Genomic DNA, 23,878 nt, shown 5'->3' with positions numbered 1-23,878 from the left:
CAGGATGAGCACAAAAGGCAGAAGCAATGGAATTAGCTAAAGGACTAAATGTGAGATATGTGAGAAAGAGAGAATCAAGGATGACTCCAAGTTTTTTGGCCAGAGGACCTGGAAGAATGGGGTTGCAATCTGGATTTCAAGGAAAAGGTCTTGACTAGGAGTATCTACGTTCTCATTTAAAGCCATGAGAATGAGTCATCGAAAGCGGTACTTCTCGGGCCACGTTTTTGGGGTTTTTTGTTATTGTTTTTTGTTTTTTTTTAATTTATTTTTTGGCCGTGCTGTGTGGCTTGTGGGATGATAGTTCCCTGACCAGGGATTGAACCTGGGCCCTCAGCAGTGACAGTGTGGAGTCCTAACTACTGGACCATCAGGGAATTCCCTGAAGTGGTACTTCTCAAACCTTAGTGTGCCTAAGAATCATCTGAAGAGCTTGTTAAAACAGATTCCAGGGCCCCATTCCTAGAGATTCTGATTCAGGTCTGGGGTGGAGCCTGAGAACATGCATTTCTATTAAGCTCCAAGCCAATGTTTCTTTTGTTTTGCTTTGTTTTTAATTTTTTATTGAAGTATAGTAGATTTACAATGTTGTATTAGTTTCTGGTGTACAGTAAAGTGATTCAGTTATACATATATATATATTCTTTTTTATATTCTTCTCCATTATGGTTTATTACAGGATATTGAATATAGTTCCCTGTGCTCTACAGTAGGACCTTGTTGTTTATCTATTTTATATATATTAGTTTGTATCTGCTAATCCCAAACTCCTAATTTATCTCCCCCATCCCATTTCCCCTTTGGTAACCATAAACTTGTTTTCTATGTCCGTGAGTCTATTTCTGTTTCATAAATAAGTTCATTTGTATCATATTTTAGATTCCACATATAAGTAATATCATATGATATTTGTCTTCGTCTGTCTGACTTACTTCACTTAGTATGATAATCTCTAGGTCCATCCATATTGCTGCAGATGGCATTATTTTATGCTTTCTATGGCTGAGTAGTATTCCACTGTATATATGTACCACATCTTCCTTATCTAGTCATCTGCTGATGGACATTTTGGTTGCTCCAGCCAATATTCATGTGCCGTCCTAGGAGCACACTTCGAGTAGAGCTGACTAGAGAGTAAATGTCGATGGAGAAGGGGACGGGCCCAAAGACTTTGGGACACTTTTAACACAAGGAGGTTGCAAAGACGAGGTGAAACCAACAAAGGAGACAGGAAAGAGCCACCAGTGAAACAAGCAGAGATGTAAAGGAGTGGGTGGTGTTGCCATTACTCTTAAGATAAAATAATATTGGACTGATTTGTATGTGTGTATTTTAAGGGTCTTGGATGAATGATACAATATACTGCTCATTGCTTTTGTTGTTAACATTCATTCGTTCAACAAATATGAGTGCATACTATGTACTGGGCACTGTTCTATGTGCTGGGGACACGGTAACCCCACTGAAAAGGTGTTTCAAGGAGGATGGAATGAACAGATGAGTCAAATCTGTTGCTGACAGGTCAAGACAGAGGAGATCTGAGAACTGGCCACAAGATTTGGAAATGGGAGGTCACTGGAGACCTGAACAAGCATAGTATTAGTGGGGTTGCAGTGATAAGATCTAAACTGGAACAGGTTCAGGAGGGAAAGGGAGGAGATGAACCAAGACAGTGGGTAAAGGCAACCCTTCTAGAGATTTCTTGCTGTAAAAGAGAGCCACAAAATGGGGAGGAAACTGGATAGATATGGGGAAGGGACAAAGGAGGCTTCTTTCATTAACAATAAGAGGTATTTCGGGAGGTTTATATTCTGATGAGAATGATCTAGACAGAGAAAACCTGAAGTTTATCTTCAAATAAGTAAAGATAATGCAGCAGAGAGGGGATGTGATAGTTAATTTTATGTGTCAACTTGGCTAGGCCATGGTACCCAGTTTCAAATACCAGTCTAGATCTTGCTGTGAAGGTATTTTTTTAAATGCGATTAACATTTAATCAGTAGACCTTGAGTGAAGCAGAGTACCCTCCACAGTGTGGGCAGGCCTCTTCTGACCTGTTGAAGGATTAAGAGAAAAATACTGAGGTCTCCCTGAGGAAGAGGGAATTCTGCTTCAGATGCCTTCAGAGTCAAGCTGCAACATCAGCTCTTCCTGTGTCTCCAGCGCACTGGCCAGCCCAGCAGATCTTGGCCTTGCCAGTCTCCAACAACTGAGTAAACCAATTCTTTAAAATAAATTTATTTCCATATATAGACATATATCCTATTGGTTCTGTTTTTTGGAGAACTCTAATACAGGGGACATTTTCTGGAGGCCTGTTCTTGAAAGGCCATAGAGATGGATTCTAGGGCACAAGTGGAGGTGATGGCTTTGGTCAGGAGTATGGACAAGCTTATCCACACTAACAGGAGGAAGAGGGATAAATGAGCACAGATGCAGCGAGATGTGGAAATGAAACATGCAGAGGTTCTCTTTGGATTTCTTCTATTTTCTCAGTGTAATAAGGAGCAGGTTAACATTAAAGAGTCAGAAAAGGAAAAGGTAGTGTTAGGAGTTTCAAGAGAGAAGAAATGATAGTCATCCAGGAAAACGGGAGGGTCAGCGGAGTTGGGTGATGGTCTCCAAACTTGCTACACGTTGGAATTAACAGAGGAACTTTGAAAAATTCCAATGCCCAGTACAATTAAATCATAATTTGGGGGGCTGGGAGCAAGGCATCAATAATTTTAAATGCTCCACCAGTTATTATTCTGTGCAGTCAGGTTTTAGAAACACACAACTAAAGGTTTACTTTAGTTTAGTGGTTATCAATTCAAAGTGAGACCAGTAAGTGTGGTGTGCATCTTTCTCAAGTTGCCTTCAGCATCTGGGGTGCAGGCATGGAGTAGGTGGAGAGTTGGTTTAACAACAAATGGGAATTTTCTAGGTGAATGCAGTGGAGGGAGGGGGCAAAGGAGTTCAGGGTAGAAGATGCAAGGGACAGATTTATAATCATGGATCACATAATATAAGCTGCATAGGAGAAGTGCGAAGATGAAGGTGGCGTGAGTCAAGAAAAAGTGGTAGGTTGTAAATCCTGGTGGGTGAATTATTATTGAAGTTTGAGTCCTAAAGGGAATGAGATGAAAAGATAGAAGGCAGTGGCTGGAGGATGGGATGCTTTCAACTGAGACTTTGAAGGTGTACAGTCACTGGTAACGATAGGAGTAAGTGGGGTAGATACAAAGAACATTGGAAGAAAATAAGATCAAGAATTGAGAAGCCAGAGAAATGGAAGTTTCTACAGATGGATAGTAAAATTGCCAATAACTGTAACAGAAACAGTACTGGAGAGATTAACTAACAATGAACCAGGAGCTAGAAACATCAGAGAATGAAGTGGAACGACCCAGAGGGTCTGTAGATGTTATATACAAGGAGAGAAACAGGAAGTCAAAATGTAAATCATGTAAATACATGATACTTCTTCAACTGGAATAATCAAATAATATTAAACTAGAAAAGTAATGGCTGGTAACATGATCATCAATAAGGGCACTAAGAGTTATTAAAATTTAATTTCTAACATAGCATCAGATACTTTATCACAAATCTTCAAGTTTATATTTTAAAAAATATAGAATAAGTGGTAGAGTACAAAAATAGCCAAAATCCTCCACCCCTACCTATACCTATGCCATTTTTAAGGACTTTGCTGCTCCTCCCATGCAGAGGCAGGGTCTATTTTTCTGCCCCTTGACTCTGGGGTGGTCTTGGGACTTGCTTTGGATGAGAGAACACTGCAGACCATCCTCAGGAGGCCTTGCATATTCCTACTTTCCCTCTTGGATCTCTGGCACTGCCAAACCTAGGCTACCCTGCTTGGTGACAGGACTCAATCATCCCCAGCTAACAGATGGGTAACAAATACCAAATGCGTGAATGATACCATTTATAGTGGGCTGAATATATAGCCCCCCAAAAAGATACATCCATGTCCTAATCCCTGAAACCTGTGACTAACACTGCATATAGCAAAAGAATTGATTAAATTAAGGATCTTGAGAGATAGTGCTTATCCTAGATTATCTGGGTGGGCCCCAACTGGAATCACATGAAACTTATGAGAGGGGCACAGGGAGTTCTGAGATCAACACCCAGAGGAAAAGACACAGAGAAGAGGGTGAGGTGATATGACAACAGAGGCAAAGATTGGAATAATGCGGCCACAAGCCAAGGAATGCCTGGAGCCACCAGACGCTGGAAAAAACAAGGAATGGATTCTCACACAGAGCCTTTGGAGGGAAGACAGCCATGCCAACACATTGATTTCAGACTTATGACCTCCAGAACGGTAAGAGAATAAATTTCTGTTGCTTTAAGCCACCCAGGTTATGGTACTTGATTATAGCAACCGCAGAAAACTCATAGACCATCCTAGACCATTTGGGCTCCAGTCAAGCCTCTAGCTGACCCCAGATGCACAAAGCAAGCCCAGCCAAAATTAGTCAAGCCCAGCCCAGAGGACCTACTGACTCACAAGCATTAATAAATAGTGGTTGTAAGCTACTAAGTTTGCTGGTGGTTTGTTACATGCAAAAGTTAGGCCATATGTATATATATATATATATATATATATGAAATAAAATACCTCTTAGTGCTCCTTAGTCTCTTTCTAACTTTTTCTACTCATGTTTATAGAACCACTTCAAAGATGCAAGTTAACTGCAGACAATTTCATTCTTATTCCAAAGGACTTTATATCCCTGCTCAAAGCCATAAGACTTGCAGTTTCTTCTGAGGGAAGTGTTTACGTCCCTCCCCCATTGACATCAGACTTTGTTATATGACTTGTCTCAGCCAAGGGCATGTGTGTGGTTGTGACATGTACCACATCTGACTGGAAGCTTTAACAGCTATTGCACCTTTTGACCAGTTTTCCTCCTTTTCTCTCTTTGCCATGAGAATACATGTCCCGGATAAGGGGTGCCCTTTCACCTTAGATTCTGGAGTGATAAGGGCATATGGAGCAGAATCTAAAACCAAACTGCAGCTACTGCAGCGTACATGTAACCTAAGTGATAAATAAATCTTTGTGGATGTAAGCCAAGTTGGGGAGTGTTTGTTATGCAGATTAACCTAATAAAAGCCGGCTGATACAGTTACTAAAAAGTAATTCTCCAAAGAAAATCACTTGGGTGGAGGAGAATTAAGTTACAGCTCTAATTTTATTTAAAACAGTTTTTTAAAACATGCCAAATACTTTGTACTCCTATGAGTATCCTGAAAAGTGTCCTTTAGTTTCTTAAAATAGCATTTTTATATAGAATATACTCTTACTACTAATTACTCATTAAATATCAATACATACTGCCAATATATGTGAATATAAACATCAGTAGATACTGCCAAGTTTACGTGATACCAAAAAAAATCTGCAAAGGCTGTTTCTCTCATGGAGACCTCTGGTATGCCATAACCCACCCTCACCACCCGCATACATACACAGAAGGAAGCAAGCCTTATCCATGTGATGGGTATTGTGCTTTGACAATAAAGGACAGGATAAATGCTAACAAACTGAAGAGTTTCTGAGAACTATGAATGAAGAATGGTTCTTTGTTAGGTAGACTGTGAGAGTGAGAAGAGCACTTACTGGGCTGGGGATAGAGTCAGGATCCAGCTTCTTCTGGGGCTGCGGTGGACCCGCCATCTGTGCAGGACCTCCGGGGAAGCCTCCTGGGTAGGAGAGCTGTGCACCTGCCATCTGGGGGCCATAGTTGGCTGCTTGGAAAAAATTTTTAAAAGAAATGATTATAATCCCCAAACCCAGATGTAGGGCTCACTGACAATATTATACTGTTCAGTCAAGCACCTTGCATTTTTCATATTAAATAAGGCAGGGAGTTAAACGTGAATATTTACAGTTCGCCTTTACTTTGCACTTGCCACACCATTCAAAAACAGTAAGTGATAGATGCCTAGTAACATAGGAACAAAGCTGATTCCCAATTAAGGGTACCCCCAGGGGACCCAAGGCCTTCCTTTGAGCCCTGCCCACCTTACCCTGCTGCAGAGGATATCCAGGGCCCAGGGTCTGTCCTGGAAGAGGCGGGGGCTGGTACTGGGCGTTCGGAGGAGCAGGCCCAGGGAGCCCGTCTTGTCTGTGCGTTGATGGAGGCAAGGGTGAGGCACCGGGGCCGTTTAGTGCAGTGGGTGGTGGTGGGAGAACCTGAGATCCAGGCTGCAAGATGGATGGCTGCGAAGACCGTGGAGGACCTTGGAATGCTGCTGCTGCTGCTGGAGGACCAGGGGGGCCCTGGCTGGGGGGAGCCATGCCCGAACCTAGGCCAGAAAAAGACCAGCCCACCTAAATGCCACACTTCTCAACACTTTAACTTCTACCACGTATACAACAGGGACACTTCTTTTTCAGAATAAAGCAAGAAGGCACCCATACAAGTCACATTTTTTCCCCCACAAGATGAAATCATCATTCAGAAAGTGACACAAATGCTATTTGGAGTATTGCATACAAGTGGAGCAACATTTATAATGATAGAAAATTAGTAGGATAAATTTTAACTCAGTTGCATTCACTTTTCATGACACATGGCATTAATTAAGGAATTTTATCTGGTACAGAATACAGGAAAATCATACAGAAGAAAAAACTTTTTTTGCGTGACAAGCATTATTCACTCAAGTCAATAAATTATTTGCATCCTGTGCTTGACTTGATCGAATGGATTTTGGAAGTAGGTAGAAATAACCAAGGAGAAGGGATGGGCCACTAAAATTCTATCCAATCATACTGGAAATCGTAAAACCAGATTATTTTTCCTTTCTTTGATTATGTGAAACTGCACTGCTGCTGCTTTGGAGACTTAGCCATTTTGAAACCAGTAAAAAGAAATACTCTGAGGGGGTTTTTTACTGATACTTTTAAGAAACTAACTTTAAGTAATGAAAACATTTGTCATCAAGATAAATGGCTGACTATGCTGTTGTTCCAGTGAAAATTTCTATGGCTCTTATACAGCATTGCTATTGATGTTAATCTCAGTACTGTAACTGTTTTCTCTCCTATTGTTCTCTTTTCTGTCCCACAGCATCTGAGCTTCCATTCTTCCCATGATCTAAATGCAGAATTAAAATGCACTGTGCGGCTTCCCTGGTGGCACAGTGGTTAAGAATCTGCCTGCCAATGCAGGGGACATGGGTTCGAGCCCTGGTCCGGGAAGATCCCACATGCCACGGAGCAACTAAGCCCGTGTGCCACAACTACTGAGCCTGTGCTCTAGGGCCCGTGAGCCACAACTACTGAGCCCATGTGCTGCAACTACTGAAGCCCATGCGCCTAGAGCCCGTGCTCTGCAACAAGAAAAGCCACCGCAACGAGAAGCCCACGCACTGCAACGAAGAGTAGCCCCCGCTCGTCACAACCAGAGAAAGCCCGCGCGCAGCAACGAAGACCCAACGCAGCCAAAATAAATAAAAAAATAAATTTATATTAAAAACAACAACAACAACAAAAAAAAGCACTGTGAAACAAAGAGTACTATGTTTTTGATTTGGGGGCCTCATAATAAACAGAGGGTTAAACTACCCTCACATTTCTTAAAATAATTTCACTGGTCTAATGTTTATTTGTGAAGTCAGCATTTTTTGTTCTTTATTGATCTGGTGTTGAACATAAGGTATTCTGAGGGTCCTTCAATTATCTTGAAATAAATGGCAGCATGATTTGGAAAAAAGTAATTATTGCCATACATAATACAGATGATTTACATGAAAATGTCCAAATACTACTTCAATATGGTATGCCAGAGGTATGTCTATTTTGAATTTGAAGAAAACCTTTCTTAGTAAAAATACTCATGAGACAAGACAGTCAATGAGCATGAATAATGAAATTGTTACCATAGCTGTTGACGTGCATAGCACTGAGCTGAGTGCCCAGTTGGGCGACGGATGAAGTGGACACCGGACTTGGGTAAGACGATTGTGTAGAGGGTGAGTATGGTGCATAGGACGGGGCCGCACTGTTGACAGGTGGAGGGCCAGGAAATCTGAGAGAGAAAAGGGGTGATAATATCATATAGTCTCATATGCAAATGACATACAACAAATGTCAGTAACTTGTAAAATTAAATCAGCCCATCTAGTGGCACTAGGAAAATGACTGATATTATACACTAAATCTTTTATTTATTTATTTTTTAACTCTTTATTTTATATTGGAGTATAGCCGATTAATAATGTTGTGATAGTTTCAGGTGCAGAGCAAAGGGACGCAGCCATACATATATATGTATCCATTCTCCCCCAAACTCACCTCCCATCCAGGCTGCCACATAGCATTGAGCAGAGGTCTCTGTGCTAAACAGTAGGTCCTTGCTGGTTATCCATTTTAAATATAGCAGTTATACACTAAGTCTTTAATTAACCTCAATGTGAGCTCAAAATGAATCATGTAGCATCATCCCATATCTATGCTCACATGCTAAACATATCAAGACACCTAGCCAAAAAAAAAAAAATTCTAACATAAACAAAGAACAAGTTTTGGAAATCAATTTGGGAAGCTGAGTCCATCACAGCCTAATCTATGCTAGGGCTAATGGTCAATAGACCAGAAGTCAAGAAAACTAAAATGCTTTGTGACTGTATCTTTATGATCACTTAGAAATGATTTTGAGAATTGTCTTAAAGATATGTTTTGTAAATCCACTGCTTCATAAAAAGAAATCATTTCCTTTTCTCAAGAAATGATGCTTTTTGTCTTTTTCTTAAAACTCATGCATGGAGTTTCATAGATACATGAAACAATTGCACACAGGCAGAATGTACCTTCTCTACAAGAATGTATTAGTGGCTGTAGTGTGCAGTATGGTTACAGGGCTTGGGCTAACCAGCAGTTAATGGGAGGAGGGGGTAGGTAGTGTTATTTAATCATTTGAGAAAAAAATTCCCCAAAACATGTTCAGAGATATTTCACAGATGTTAACAATATTTTTAAAATATAACATTCTGTGAATCATTTTTTATAGAGATAGTACAGGTAGGATGAAATATGTTTCAAATGGAAGTTATGACAAGCACCCTCAAGTATTTTTTTTTAACTTAACAAAAGGTTAAAGATTTAAAATACAGAATGAAAGAATGTACACCATTAGCTATTACTTTTTGACTCGAAAAAACCGATTCATCATTCATTGCATAATATATGTCCTAGGAGTTAGGCGTCAGAAATTCACAAATTTTTTTTTCTGATCAACTAAGTCTTAAACAGATCTGGATTTTAAAGCAATATTATCAACTTAAAAGTAAAAATAAAATAGTATTAAAGGGTAACTTTTATTAAATAATTTTTTAATAAAAAGTATTTTAAAAAACTGACATACATATGAAAAAAGAGATTAACAAAACATATTAAACATACAGAGTGGTTTAATATTTTTCAATTTCATTACTTTACTAAATTAGTTTATCCAAGACCACACAGCATGTGGGTGTCAGAGCTTAGGTTAGAATCCAGGCCCCTGACCCTACCCTGGAGAGCTGGTGTGTGAGCATGGACAAGCCACTTAATTCCCTGTAGCTTTCAGCTTTCAATCCATAAAAATGGAACAATCCTTTTCCCTGCTGTAAATGTGGTTAGAATTAAAAATCATATAGATTTAAATATTTCTCATTGATTACTTCATTTAACATATTTCTGGGCTGAGAAACATTCAATTACATATCTTAATTAACTGTTTCATTGACTGTCAGAAGAGGGCAGATTCACCATCAAAAAGAACCAAAAAGAACCATAAAGGATCATAACCAGGGGATTAATAAAACATGAAAAGTTAGCCTCAGTTTAACCCTAAACCTCTGGAGAGTTGACTCCGTTGTCTGTGGCCTGCTCAACCTCAAATACTTTTCATTTTCAAGTTTACAACAAATTGCTTAAGAAGTGAGCTGTATGCTGAAGTTTGTTAGAATCTGGAGATAAGCTACCAAATTTTTCAAGATTTGACTGATACAAAATCTAGATTTTTAAATACTCAGCCCATAGACTAGAGAAAAACAAAAGCTCTGCCCAATCATGTCATTGCTTTACACATACACACACAAATGGAAGAGAAAACAAGTATGTATTTCTCTTATTTTTCTTGTTTTCTCCTTTTCCATTGCAACCAATTTCTTATTAGATTCACCCTAATAATAGGTTCGATTTGGGAAGACGAGTCTCCTTCCAACCTTCCTTCCCACCCAATTTGCCATTTCTTGGTCAAAATAGAACACTTACAATTGACTTTTCCCCCTATAATTAAAAAATGGAACTTTAGGTTATAGAATTTATTTAGGAGATTAATCCCACCCAGCAGCAACACTTTGTAGATAACTTTAGTACCACTTACAAGTTTAAGACATTTATTCTGCCTTAGCCAACATCAAAAGACAAGTGATTAGGTATGATTTTTAAGTTTTAGGAAACATTACCTTTGAAGTAGCAACATTTAAAAATAAAACCTATAATTTTTAAATTTAAATCAACATAATGACTCTGAATTAATCACGTTTTTATTCGACAGTTTAGACATGGTAAAAATGAAAAGATTTCTATGATGGGTCCATGATGGGTCCTCTAAGTACAAATGACTCCCTGAAGTACTATAACCATAGCCAGGTCATATGGGATCTATGCTCTCTGACAACCCCTGTTATCAGACTGGTGTGACTCACCTGCCCAGTCACTGAGCCCTTTGTGCTTGCACTGAACTGTATACACAGAAATACGTCCCATGAGGCTAGGTAGCCTCACCATGGAGGCTTAGCCTGAATACTAGACTTTTCCATCTTTAAATCCCATTTCCAACCTTTAATTCACAGTTCAAGTTGAGGCAAGTGAACAGTGGAGGAGGAAGAGATGGGGCAAAATCTGTCAGTGCTTCCCTGGGAATCACAATAAAGGCAGATTCCTAAACCGAGCTGTGGTGGGTAGCAACACTGAGCTAGTAGGAAGGGCAAGCAAGAGACCGTAGACTTTCCATATCCAGTGGAAATGGTGCTGATAACTGCTAACATGCATTGTCTTTCATGGGCGCTGTGCACTGTGCAAGGTTTTTTGCACGGATTAGTGATCAAAATCCTCATCACCACACCATTATTGTTACAACTGTGATGAGGAAACCAAGGCACATAGAGGCAGAGTAACTCATCCAGCCAGAACTCCCTGAGCCAAGGGTATCAAACGTGCCCGACCCTAGAGCCTCTATTCGTCACTGTGCCAGACGCTGTGCTGAGCTCACAGTCACACAGCTTAGATCGGTCTGATGGCAACGTCTGTGATTTATCTACTCCTAAGCAACCTAATTCAAGTGAAACAAGTAGAAATAACCAAAAAGATCAATCCAATCTAGGCTAATACCAGTGACTCAAATCTTTTCTTAACTTCAAAGTGGCTGTTCAATTTTTGCATTTCTTTAAAAAAAAAAAATCTGACCTGTTTGGCAGTTCACAACAATGTACTTCTCCAGATCTTCTCCTCTATACTCTGCACTGAGAATTCTACTTCCTCATTTTACAAGTGAGGAAAATGCGGTCTAGAGGCCCAGGAATGTCACAAGGCTAGTGAATTGCTTGAACCAGAGGCAGCGTCTTGGTTCAGGCTTTCTGCCCTCCTCTCGTGCCCCACCACCATGCTACTGAGGCTAGGGGCAGGAGGGGCAGGTCCTGAGTCAGGCCCTTTGACTTTGTGCTCCTTGTTTAAACCACGATCCCATGTAAACCCAATTACTCAGACTCACTCATCCAGTGATTCCCACATCAACCTTCACTCTGCATCTCAGAGCTACCACGTCAATGGCTAATGTTATCACAACAGACAAGAGCCAGGGAATGTCAACCTCACAAATGCCCTGTCAGTGAATGAACTTGATGATTTAAAACATTCCAGAGGGAGTTTTCCCACTAGCAGGGACTACAGGCTCCTTCAAAGGGTAACGAAATGGCCTCACCATCAGCAAGGTCCAGAGTCCTCCAGAGGGGTTACTCCTCCACCAACCCCAACCTTGCAGCCTGACAACCTGAGAAAGGAACCTGGGAAATGAAGCCTCTGTGTGATCCTTGGAGAAACTGCAACGTAAACACTGTGTACAGCTTGGCACTGGGATTCTCACCAGCAACACCTCACAGGACAAACAGCAGTGGGATTCCAGCAGGGAAGGTGTGATGCGGACTCCCTTCCCAGGGCACAGTCCTGAGGGGTTGCATGGCCCCAGTATCTCCCACATCTCATACCTCAGCTTCTCCAGGCCTGCCTCCAACTTCTCCCTTCCTTAATTTATAAACACAGATGATTCATTCCCCGTGTTGTCACTATCACCCTGCCTTTCAAGAGTCCCTCACTGGCATCCGTGCGCCTTCCACATCAAATCCACAGGCTCTACCACTGGCCTAACTTCTCTAAATGCTTTGTTTCCTGGCAGTTTTCCAGTAGATCCTTTCGAGGATGTGGGCAGTATCAGGAGGTCAAAGTTTCAATCAACCAACATGCAAGAGTAGAAGGGACTTGTAAGATAATTTTAGTAGATTATACAAATGAGGGCTGGAATCTCGCTCACCTTTGAAGAGGAGGACCTTGGGCATGAGCTCCATTCTGGCCAAACTGATGGGGTCCAGGAGGCAGATGGCCCTGAGGCAACATCCCCCCGGGGGCAGCAGCCCCCAAAGGCCCTGCTGGCTTCATCATACCTGCAAGGGAAGGACACGAGTTTAGAAGAGTATGAAAGTGCAAAGAGAGAGGACACAAAGATATTAGGTTAAAAATGCAAAATAGGAGGGGGAGAAGGAAAAACAGGTTAGAACAAGTTCTCCTTCACACTTGCTTTAACCATCACAGACTTACCAATGCCAGGCTGTGGCATCATTATTTGACCATCACAATGATAGGAGAGCAGAAATCCTTTTAACACTAAACAGAAACTAAAATAGAAGAAATAAATCTTTGCATTTGGTAGAGAGGCACCTTGATGGAACACACTATCACACAAAGAATGCTAGAATACACAGTGAAAAATGTCCATTGGATATCAGAATACAAATCTGGAAAAAAAAAACAATACGAGGCATCACAAAACATCCTAACTCTAATTATGGGGGGGAAAAGACCTCTGAAAACGCCTTTATTTGAGTTACAGCATGAGGAACGTGAATGGAGAATAGCATCTGTTTCTCCAACGAATCCAGAGCACAGCCTTCAGAGTTAATAATTTTTCCAGGATTCTAAAGAGTTGAGGAACTTCTCAAGTCATCAGGTCATTCATACAAAATACAGAATCACACGTGATAAAGAGATGCCCCTGGCGGTGCCGGCGTTTTAATTTATAAGCAGCTCTTCTCCAATAGAGATCTTTAAAGGTTTCTCTTTAAAACCATTCTCAGACATTTTTCTCTCCTTCTTCTAGAGAAATCATGGTACAGGAGAAAAATCACTGAGCTTGGGTTAGAGCAGTTCGACGCCCCATCCGGCCACTTACTAGCAGATGGATGGCTCTGGGCAAGAAGTTTATCTTTGTGGACCTCAGTTTTCCCTCACTGCAAAAGGAAAGGCTTAGACTAGATTACTTGCGACACCTCTTTCAGTCTTTTAAAAGGAAAAAAAAAAGAGAAAAAGTATATTTCTTCTATTTGCTCTCTCTACTTCCATCCTGCTTGTTTTTGCTCCAGGCCATTCAATTTACTTTTTTTTTTTTTTTTTTTTTTTTATTGGCGTATAGTTGGTTTACAATGTTGTGTTAGTTTCTGCTGTACAGCAAAGTGAATCTGTTACATATATACATATATCCACTCTTTTTTACGTTCTTTTCCCATATAGGCCATTATAGAGTATTGAGTAGAGCTCCCTGTGCTATACAGTAGGTCCTTATTAGTTATCTATTTTATATGTAGTAGCATGTACATGTCAATCCCAATCTCCCAATTTATCCCTCCCTCCCTTACCCCCTAGTAACCATAAGTTTGTTTTCTACCATTCAATTTACTTTTGACCCCATTTTCCTCTCTGGCACCATCACCAATGACCTCCTGGCTGGCTTCTGTGCACTCCTCCATTTGACCTCATGATGGTATTTCATACTCAACATCTCCTTTCTTCTTTTATCTTCTTCTAGAAAGTTTATTCGCTCAGATAGTGAGGGAAAAGACTGGATGACCTTGCAGTAGCCCAGAAAGAATTTCTTACATTGTCACACTGGGTTTGCCAAAAAGTTCATTCAGCTAATGAATACGTTAATGAATACATTGTTCAATAAAGTTCTTGGTGAAACAAAAAATGTGTCTTTTATTAAAACCAAACAAACTTTTTGGCCAATACTTTGGAGTGCATGCTCTCAGATGCTTGGGTAATGCAGAATGAAATATAACCAGTGAGGTGGCAGTATTCATGAATAATATTGTTGAAACTTTTACAAAGGTTTCTTTTCTTAAAACAGGATTCCTCAAACTTAAGAAAAATTTTATATTAACTTTACAGTCACAGTATATTTAGCCATTTTCCATATACCAAGAACAAAAACAACAAATATTATTCTTATTTTTACATAGAGTTTAAACCCCAAATCCAGCAAAGTTAGAAAAACATGAGACTTGCAGTCACACAGACTGGAGTTTGTATTCCTCCCCTATCATTAAACACCTGTGACCCTGACAAGATATGTTGTTCTTTCGAAACCTAAGCTTTTAACACTGTACCATGGCAATAATGTCCCCTGTCTCTGTGGCTTGTTCTGAGAATTAAATGAGGCAATGGGTATAAAAGCATCCAGAACAATGCCCAATAAATAAAGGTAATCTCTCAAGAAATCTTAGTTTCTCTCCCTGGCCATATCCCTTGCTCTCTTTTTTTCAAGGATTTATATTCTAACAAGACATATATACCATAATTATATGCACACTTGTATTTTCATTTTTAAAACATTATTTTGGACAAAAGTAGAAAATCTACAATACTAGCACTAAAGCAGTAAATAATCACATGCACAAGAAACTAAAGATATTCTCGTTTCTTAAATAAGTAGGTAAACAGCAATTTCATCAACAATCCTCATATATACGTCTAGAAAATCAAAAAACTGTTCTCAGAGTTACTCATGTCATGTGTACATGAGATGCACATATTGTTTCTAAAAACAAAACCGAAACAAAACAAAACAAAAAACAGTTCTTACTCAAGCAGAAATGTCATACACCAACCTTACTAAAATGTTCTTTCCCTTTTATTTTTTTAACTTTTTATTTTATATTGGAGCACAGTTGATTAACAATGTTGTGTTAGCTTCACAACATAAGGAAGTTTATAAGACTCCCTTATAAACTGGGCTGCCATGTGCTCTAAATTCAGGTGTACAGCAAAGTGATTCAATTATATGTATACATGAATCTATTCTTTTTCAAATTCTTTTCCCATTTAGGTTGTTATGTAATATTGAGCAGAGTTCCCTGTGCTATACAGTAGGTCCTTGTTGGTTATCTATTTTAAATATAGTAGTGTGTACATGTCAATCCCTTTTATTTTTGGAAATTAACTCTATAGCAATGATTCAAACTCATTCTTGTTCAACATACATTCAATGTGCCTCTGAGGCACTAAGAGCTCTTAGGGAAGAGATGACCATGTAAACAATGACAGTGCCCTGTGACGAGTGTTGTAATACGCAGAGGGACTACCTAACTCTTCCTAGGGGAATCAAGAAAAGTTCAAAGAGGAAGGACTACTTGAGCTGAGTCTTGAAGGACAGGCAGGAGTTGTCTTAGTACAGAGACAGGATAGGGGATTCCAGGCAGAAGGCAAAGCTCAAGTGAAGACCTGAGAGAGCATGGTGTGATCAGGGACTGGCAAAAGGTGCGGTGTGAACAGATGGTGGGGAAAGTGGCTGGAGCAGAGGTTGTCCAGGTTGGTTGGGGTCAGACTGCAAAGTCCTGGGTGCCATTTGGACTCTATACTCAGGGCAAAGGGAAGTCAGTATCACTGTTATCTGCAAAGTCATAGTCTTTGCCTGGCCACATCACTGGCATTTTCATAAGTGATCAGAGATAAAGAGAAATCAGGTTCTTTATAGAGCAGTATGAGAATTTTAATAGGAAAGCAAAACCATACCAAGAGAAAGATCTAACTACGCTTATGCTCAAAGAAAAATATCTAAAATCATAAACTGGTCTTTAATACAGTGACAGATTTTATAGACTAGCTTACTCAATACCAATTCCAATTCTTTTCTGCCTTGCCTTTCTGTATGGTCCTGAGCTGGAAAGATGGAATCTCCATTTCCTAGACTCCCTTATAAACTGGGCTGCCATGTGCTCTAAATTCAGCAAAGCCACACACCTTTGGGAGACCCTGGCCAGGGGGCAGAGACGGTGGCTCCAGGTTAGACAGGCAGTGGCTGCTGACGGAACAGCCCCATGTAGGGTGTGCACTCTATGGACCGCAGAGTCCCAAGCCCGGTTCTCTGACTCTCTAATATTCTCTTAGCTTCCTGATACCCTTTTACAAATCTCTTTCTGCTAGACTGGCTTCTGTTATTGGCAAAAGAACCCCGACCAAAACAACATCACAGAAAAGCATATCTTGGATTTGGCCCTGGATCTGACAAACTAAAACCAAAATTAAAAACCATTTGTTAAAAAAAAAAAAAAAAAGTTTATCTAAAATAAACAAAGATAAACTCCCTATTATATGGGCAGAACTGTAATGACTATTGTTCCTGAGGCACTGTGCCTGGTGCTGTACCTACATAAGCTCACTATTTATCAGAAGCCTCACCACCCCCAGAGCCGCCAGCCCCAGTTCCAGGATATCAACAGTTCTTGCCCCTCAGCCTCCAGACCAGTGGTCCTCAGCCAAGGGCGATGTTGCTCCTGAAGGAGCAACAGGCAATGTCTAGGACTTCTGGTTGCCAGGGCTTGGGGCCGGGGGTTGGGGGAGGAGAGGGAGCACTGGTATCTACTAATAATGGGCAGAAGCCACAGACGCTGCTAAGGGCCCTACAATGCACAGCACAGCCTCCCACAACAAAGAACTAGCTGGCCCCAAATGTCAACAGTGCTGAGGACAAGAAACCTTGCTCCAGAAAGCAGTGTGCCCACTCCGATTCCTTCTCCACACTCTTCCTAATGTGGAGTGTAACTGAAAAATATACACGGGATAGTGACCCTTCCCAGCTTACAGTGCTTCAGCAGCACCCCACGGCCCTTAGAATAAAGCCTAAATGAAGTCTTAGTGGCCCCACTTTCCACTTCAGGCACCTCTCACTGCTCACACTCTACACCTCAGCCATGGTAAACCTCTTGCAGGTCCTCAAAAGTGGCACCTCCCCAACCCCAGCAAGCTGCCTCTCTACCTGGCCAACTCTCACTCATCTTTCAGGTCTTTCCTTCCAGGAAGATTCCCTTCACCTGTAAGCCTTGGTTAGGTGCACCCACTGTGTGCTTCCAGCCCACCTCTACCTCCTTAAGGTGGTGCTTCGCCCGCACTGTCATTGTCAATTTCCTTAATGCATGTCCTGCCAGACAAGTAAGTACTATAAGGACAGAGATTAGGTCCATTTTATTCACTGTTGTATCTCCACAAGTATTTTGCTCACTCAATAAATCTGTTATATTTGTTATTATATAGCACTAGCATTACACAATAGGCACAAATGGCAATATGGTATGTAAGAAATTCAAACCAAGACTTAGCACTGGCCAGATCTACAGTAAAATAGATATTTCAAGGAACCACAGCTAAGTTGCCTGTGTCTGTCACAAAAAAAACAAAACAAAAGGATCACCAAAAGGCTAGAAAAGAAGGCACGTGATGACCAAAGACTAAGAGATCTCAGGTCATTCAGCACAGAGAAACAGAGGCTAGGGTAATTTAGTGACCGCCTTAAATCATTAAACAAAGACACCATAATTTACAGAAAGGTACGTATACAGAGTCTGATAGCCTGGTATCCATCTGAGAATTGAATAAGGAGAAAGAGGTTTAAATTAAAGCATGAAGGATTCAATCCAACAAAGAAAGTTTTTTTTATTATTGGTAAACACCTGAGTGTTTTGCTGATGAATGCAGCAGCTGGTCATTCACTCATTCATTGAACATACATTGAATGAAGACCTTCTCTGCTCAGGCACATCTATTATACACAGTGTGGTAAATTGTAGTGAGGCTGCACAGGTGTTAGAGAACACAGGAGAAGAGGATTTACAAATAAGCTTGAGGACGAATAGTGGTCAGAAATGCCTGCAAGCACCACAGATGAACTGAGTCTGAAGGGGGAGCGTGAGGTACGCCCTGCTGGGAGGAAGAACATAGAGGCACGGATTGGCTTTCTGGTGGTCCCGGAAAGGTCTGAAGCAAAAGAAAGTCAGAATTAGATTTGCAGGCTATAAGAGTCCCTCCAGCACAGGGCTGAATGTTTGGAGAAAGGCAGTACTGGAGAGAGGGATAATGGTTAAGAGACCATGTTAGTAATCCAGGCGAGAGGTGGATGGCTGGAACAAGAATAGTGACAACAGGATAGAAAGGAGGAAGTAGCTAGAAAAGACATTTACGATTACCCCAGAAGAATCTGGATTAGAGAAGGTAAAAGGAAGAGATTTTTTTTTAAACAGTGAAACTTTCTAATTTGGGTAGCTGAATGAATGATAGCTGCTGGGCGAGATACAGAATATCAGAAAAAAATAGGTTTTATAAAAAAAATACTGAATTATTTTGGACATGATGAGTTTGACATACCTATGTAAACAGGTGGGCAATTGAAAATACAGATTTGGAATTTAGGAGAGACATCTGAACTGGAGAAATAGATCTGAGAGACTAGTACTTTATATGGAACAATACGGTTAAGGGAAAAAATCTATAGAGTGAGAGGAAAAGAGGGGTGGAGATAGAAGAAAGAAGGAGAAACAGCACTGCTTAAGGGTCATGTAGAGGGGTGGGAACTCCTTAGAAGATGTCCAGAAACCCACAAAGAAAAATAACAAAAGGATAGTGTCACTGAAACCAAAGGAGAAAAGAGTTTTGTACAAACAAGAGCAGTAAACGGTGTCAAATTCAAAAGAGGACAGGAGAGTGTCTACTGCATTTGGTAATAGGAGGCCACCAATGACCCCGGTGGGAGAAGGGGAAGGGTGGATGGGGCCCAAGCTATGGAGTGGAGACCACACCGAGCCATGGAGGGGCTGCAAGGCAAGGATGGAGAGTGAGCGAGTGAAGTGAGTACTTGTTTAAGAAGATGGCTGTGAAGACAGGTAGGAAAAGTGAATAATACTGAATGTTATACTTAGGTGTGTATTGGAGTTTGTTGTTTGTTTTCTTGAGGGACCAGGGCATGAATCTTGGCTACACCACCAGCTCTGTGACCTTGGATAAATCATTGTATACCAGACATTCAGTTTTCTCAGCTGCAAAATAGGGCTAATAATGTCCTGAGTAGCACTGCATGAAGATTAAAGAAGATAATACACGTAAATCTTTTAGGACCAGTTTTTGATACATGGAAAGCATGCAAAAAAGAGAAATTTATAATTATCATTATATATAAATGCTGAGCGGGAATGAACCACCGGACAGAAAGAAACCAGAGAAAGATGGGTTAAATGGTTCCTACAGGATCCAGACCTAGAAATGTTATGGGGAGGACTGGTCCTGGACAAGAGGAGGATGCCTCATCTGGAGGTTTTTAAAAATTATGGGCAGACTAAGTCATCAGAGTGACTTCCCACAGGAAATTCACAGTCTCACAGCATCTTCTACAGCAAACTGTGCGTGGCTGCTACCACCAAGCCTCCCTAGAGGCTTTCCTCACCCCTGGCTGACTCTGCACTCCATACATGCTACTCAGCACAGCCTGGATCCTACATACCTGAGTCAGTCCTAGTGAACCCCAAGAGGCACTCATTGATTTATACACAGCCCATTTCCACCAAGGATTTGAACTGAATTCCTCAGAATTCCCTCAGAAGTCCCAAGAACTGTCTTACACAAATATTTTTAGGGAATCTGGGATCATCAGAACTGAAACAAGCTGTTATTAGCCTCACTTCTGACGCTGAAACTTGGTCCCTCAGAGCAGCCCCTTGATAATAGGAGGTGACTTCATCGTGTCACCTGCCATCAGAGCAATAGCAATCCCACTCCATTACTCCTTTTTCTCCCACCTCTGCTCCAAAGCCAAGATTCCCTGCTGGGTACCATATTTTAAGGCAACCAATATTATTCAATAATGATTTCAAAGCAAGGCCATGTTTTTCTTGTTATTATCATCACTGAGTAATCTTTTGCATACAAATCTAATGATATTTTTCCAATATCAACATATGTATATATGTTTACATACATATATTTAGTATATAGTGTGTGTGTATATATATATGTATATATACATAATTTGTGGGGTTTTTTAGTGTTTACAATAACCTCACACCACTGATTAATAGCAAGAGCAAGTCTAACAGTAAAAACAAAACACTCAGCAAGTGTCTTTGTTTTCATCTATATTTAAAAAACAAACTCGTTCTGGTCCATGCAATAACCAAACTAATGAGGTAGGCTTTTCCAAATAATCCTATAATCTCAAGCCATTGCATCATCTATAATGACCATTCAACTCTTCCAAAGCTCTTTCAGAACATCTTATGTCTCTGAGGCTGAGATTCAATAATCACATATGGGTCAAAATAATGCACTTTACCTGGTGGAGAACCTGCGTGAGATGGGTCCCCATAGTGCCCATAATGCGGTGGAGAAAGGCCTATTCCAGGCTGGGACTGAGAATAAGGAGGTGTAGCCACATAGCCTTGTTGACTCATTATAAAAATATCATTCCAAGGAACAGTTCTATAAAAGAACCCTGCAACAGATAAAAGAAATTGTTAACAAGAGGGTTTGAGTCGCTTAATGTTATTAAAAATATAAACACTGTTAATAAATGTTTACGATGGTTTGAGGAAAGGTACAATTATCAGGTGCATGAGACAGCTTCATATCATACAATATATCATATCACTACCCCCTAAAAAGGCTCTAACCATAGCTCTGTGGAACTCAGCAACTCACTTCTATAGCCCTAGGCAAATTCTCAGGCATGAAATCCTGAATAACAGCTGCCAACCACTTTTTCATCGTAAGACTAAACTGTTTCACAGAGAGTCTCTCATAACGTATCTACTATTTTGGTGCCTTTGGTTTCCACAGCCCTGTTACAGCACAGAGCATGTCACTGGCAATAATCACCTTGTCATTCAATTGACTGACCAGCAGAACTTCCAGTAGTCTGCAATCAGATGTTTTGACTTGTGTCAGTTTAGTGCTATTCTAATTAGTCATTTTAATCAGGCAGTTAGGATAAAGAGAAATCAAAAGTTCAACAAATACAGCAGAAGATAAGTTGATAATGGACTGACTTTATGAGTCATATATTGATGAAGCCAGGTGGCAGCCTACAACTATTTGAGAGTTGTCAGTGGTTTCTCAGTCAAAGATGACAGACTTTCTTTCTGATTTAAATATCATACCTCTAAGAACATATGCACATATATTTAAGAAACTAAGGAAAAAAGTCCAATTGCATATGTGTTTAGGCACACACACACAACTCACAAATACAACAGATCCATCTTGATTCTACTCAGAACCCAAACATCAATTTGTTTTAAATTTGTCATTTTCTCCAAGTTTCATAAATAAGAGACATTTCACAGAACTATTCTTAAAAAAGAATTTATAATAGAAAAAGCTCTGAATCCTGGCAAGAGAAGTGGGTTTACACTACAAAGCTGCCAATACTTAGCTGTGTGACATGGAATAAGCTGAAGAACCTCTCTGGGCATCAGTTCCCTCTTACAAAATAAAGCTTCTAAAAGCCTTTCCAGATATAAAACAATGATTCTACGATTTCTCTCCAGTTTCCTCACCCAGCATAGGAATATTCTTCCTTTTGTTATTTTATGATGCTACCTTTTAAGCTAAAAGTTCAGTGCAACCTTCTAAGGTCTGAAATCTATATTCAGGAAACTGCATTCTTCATTTGGTTTCGTTTTCATATTAAACTCTAAGACTCCAAAATTAAAGCAACGAAGTAAAAATATTATAAGATCACTTTCTTCTCCTTGGAAAGGGAGATCTAAAGAAAGGAGAGATAGGCCTGCTGGTCCACTGTGTTACTGACAATATATTTTCCCTCCTCCCACTTAGCGGAGAGAGACGTGGCAGCCTGAGCTTTGGTCAAGCTCATCCAACCAAGCGCATTTAGGAAGTCAGCAGGAACACACCTACGTAGCAGCCTGTTGCTGAGTGACAGAAAGGAAAGGCAGGGATGTTCACTCCAAAGAGCAGGAAGCAGTCGGGTCCCTCTTAACTGGTCCTGGCAGGAATTTGCTTCCCCACGCAATCCAGTTTGCCACGTCAAACTTCCTCACACGGAGCCCCAAGTTACAGAAACCTGACTCAGCTTCAAGAGGCAACATGGCAGAAAGCCACTTGGCACGAGCAGACCGAGGCTCAAAATCTGGGGCGCTTCAAGCCCAGGACAACCCCCAGTCCGCTGTCACTCGACCATTCCAGCCAAGATGCAATCTCACCCTGGGCCAAGTTCGGATTTGGACAAACCAGTTTCACTATCGGGCTGTCCCGAAGCTTGAAGATACAGATGCTAATATTACTATGAGAATTTCCAACATTCCCTTCCTCCAAAGAAGGGGAAATTAAGTTGATACGGAGATAAGAAAACCGCCGGCAGCGACACTGGAATACCGTGGCTACTAAGGGCCGTAATCAGGGAGTTAGTTCCAGCATATCCCCAGACACAAAGATGGGGGCGGGTAAAAAATGCCCACGCCCACCCACCCCACCCCCATTATTAAACTACACGAAGGGGCTAAAGGAGCAAAGTAGGAGGTGTCCTCCGCTGCCCTGCCACAGGTGAGCATCCAGCCTCTGCCCACCCCCGACCCCAGTCCGGGCACCGCACCCCACTCCAGCTGTGCCTGGGGAGGAGTCCCGCCGGAGCGCAGCTAGGCTGGGCGAGACATTACCTGGTCGGCTCCCGCACGCCGCCGGGCTTCCGAGAGCCTGCGCTCTGCTCCCAGTGCCGGTTTTCCCCGGTGACCCACCTCCCGCGGCGGCCGCTGCTCCCGCCGTGCCTCGCCTCGGGCCGGTGTCCCCACAGGCTGGTCTCGCTCGCGGAGTTGCAGCTGGGCTGGGAACTGCCACGTCAAACACTCTCCCGGCTGCCCGCCCCCAGCGCCCGGGCTCTGACCAGCGGCCGCGCTCCAGCCGGCGCACGCGCACAAACGCCGGCAGGGCGGGGCCTGCGGCGGCGCCCGCCACCCAGCGCGGCACGCGTATTGGCCGCGCGTCCTCCCTTTTTTTTGTCCTTTCGCCCCTTCCTGTCCGTCTTGTTTGCCTGTTCCTTTCCCTCCGACAGGTCAAAGATTTTAATGCTGTTGCTGAATCAGAGCAACATTTTCACCGTGGAGCCCCGTAGGAAGGAGGGAGTTTGTATTGAGGGTTCATTCATTCTTTCATTCAACAGGTTGCAGATTCGGCTGTTCATTCATTACATATTACTTGAGTAACTAGGATATTTCAGGTACTGCACTGCCGATACCGGAAGGTACACGCTTCCTGGATCTCAAAGAGATTACAGTCTAAAGGCGAATCTGGCACGTGTACACGGGCAACTTGATGACGTACTCGTGCGATGCACTAGAGGAAGGAACGCCCAAGGCAGCTGTCAGCGCGGCGCAAAAAGGGAGAAAAGGATGTCCCACCTGAAAAGTATGGGAAGACGTGTCTTCACTGAAGCTAGGATTGCTAGATTTCTGTGTATTTCTTCAACGAATGTCTACATATTCGTTG

The 23,878-nt window shown here is 41.5% G+C and overlaps 1 protein-coding gene and 1 long non-coding RNA gene across 6 annotated transcripts in view; both read right to left on the bottom strand.

Annotated features, from left to right (window-relative positions):
• Nucleotides 1-23,276, bottom strand: part of SEC24D (SEC24 homolog D, COPII coat complex component) — a 111,119-nt gene extending 87,843 nt beyond the window's left edge. For 3 of the 5 annotated variants that reach the window (XM_061192032.1, XM_061192031.1, XM_061192035.1), the window contains exons 1-6: nt 23,053-23,276; nt 20,712-20,870; nt 12,597-12,726; nt 7,903-8,051; nt 6,046-6,324; nt 5,636-5,766 (exon numbers count right to left, since the gene is read on the bottom strand). In XM_061192032.1, the coding sequence (XP_061048015.1) occupies nt 5,636-5,766; nt 6,046-6,324; nt 7,903-8,051; nt 12,597-12,726; nt 20,712-20,829 (807 nt within the window). In that variant the 5' untranslated portion in view covers nt 20,830-20,870; nt 23,053-23,276. The remainder of the gene's footprint in view (nt 1-5,635; nt 5,767-6,045; nt 6,325-7,902; nt 8,052-12,596; nt 12,727-20,711; nt 20,871-23,052) is intronic. The other 2 variants (XM_061192034.1, XM_061192033.1) reach the window with 2 other exon arrangements.
• A 359-nt stretch (nt 23,277-23,635) lies between these two features.
• Nucleotides 23,636-23,878, bottom strand: part of LOC133092588 (uncharacterized) — a 44,137-nt gene continuing 43,894 nt past the window's right edge. Inside the window, exon 6 of the long non-coding RNA XR_009701080.1 lies at nt 23,636-23,725. This is a non-coding gene — a long non-coding RNA (uncharacterized LOC133092588). The remainder of the gene's footprint in view (nt 23,726-23,878) is intronic.

This window comes from Eubalaena glacialis, chromosome 5 (assembly GCF_028564815.1).
Source record: "Eubalaena glacialis isolate mEubGla1 chromosome 5, mEubGla1.1.hap2.+ XY, whole genome shotgun sequence".
NCBI lineage: Eukaryota > Metazoa > Chordata > Mammalia > Artiodactyla > Balaenidae > Eubalaena > Eubalaena glacialis.
The sequence above is the reverse complement of the archived record's forward strand: the minus strand, read 5'-3'. Positions and strand labels throughout refer to the sequence as shown.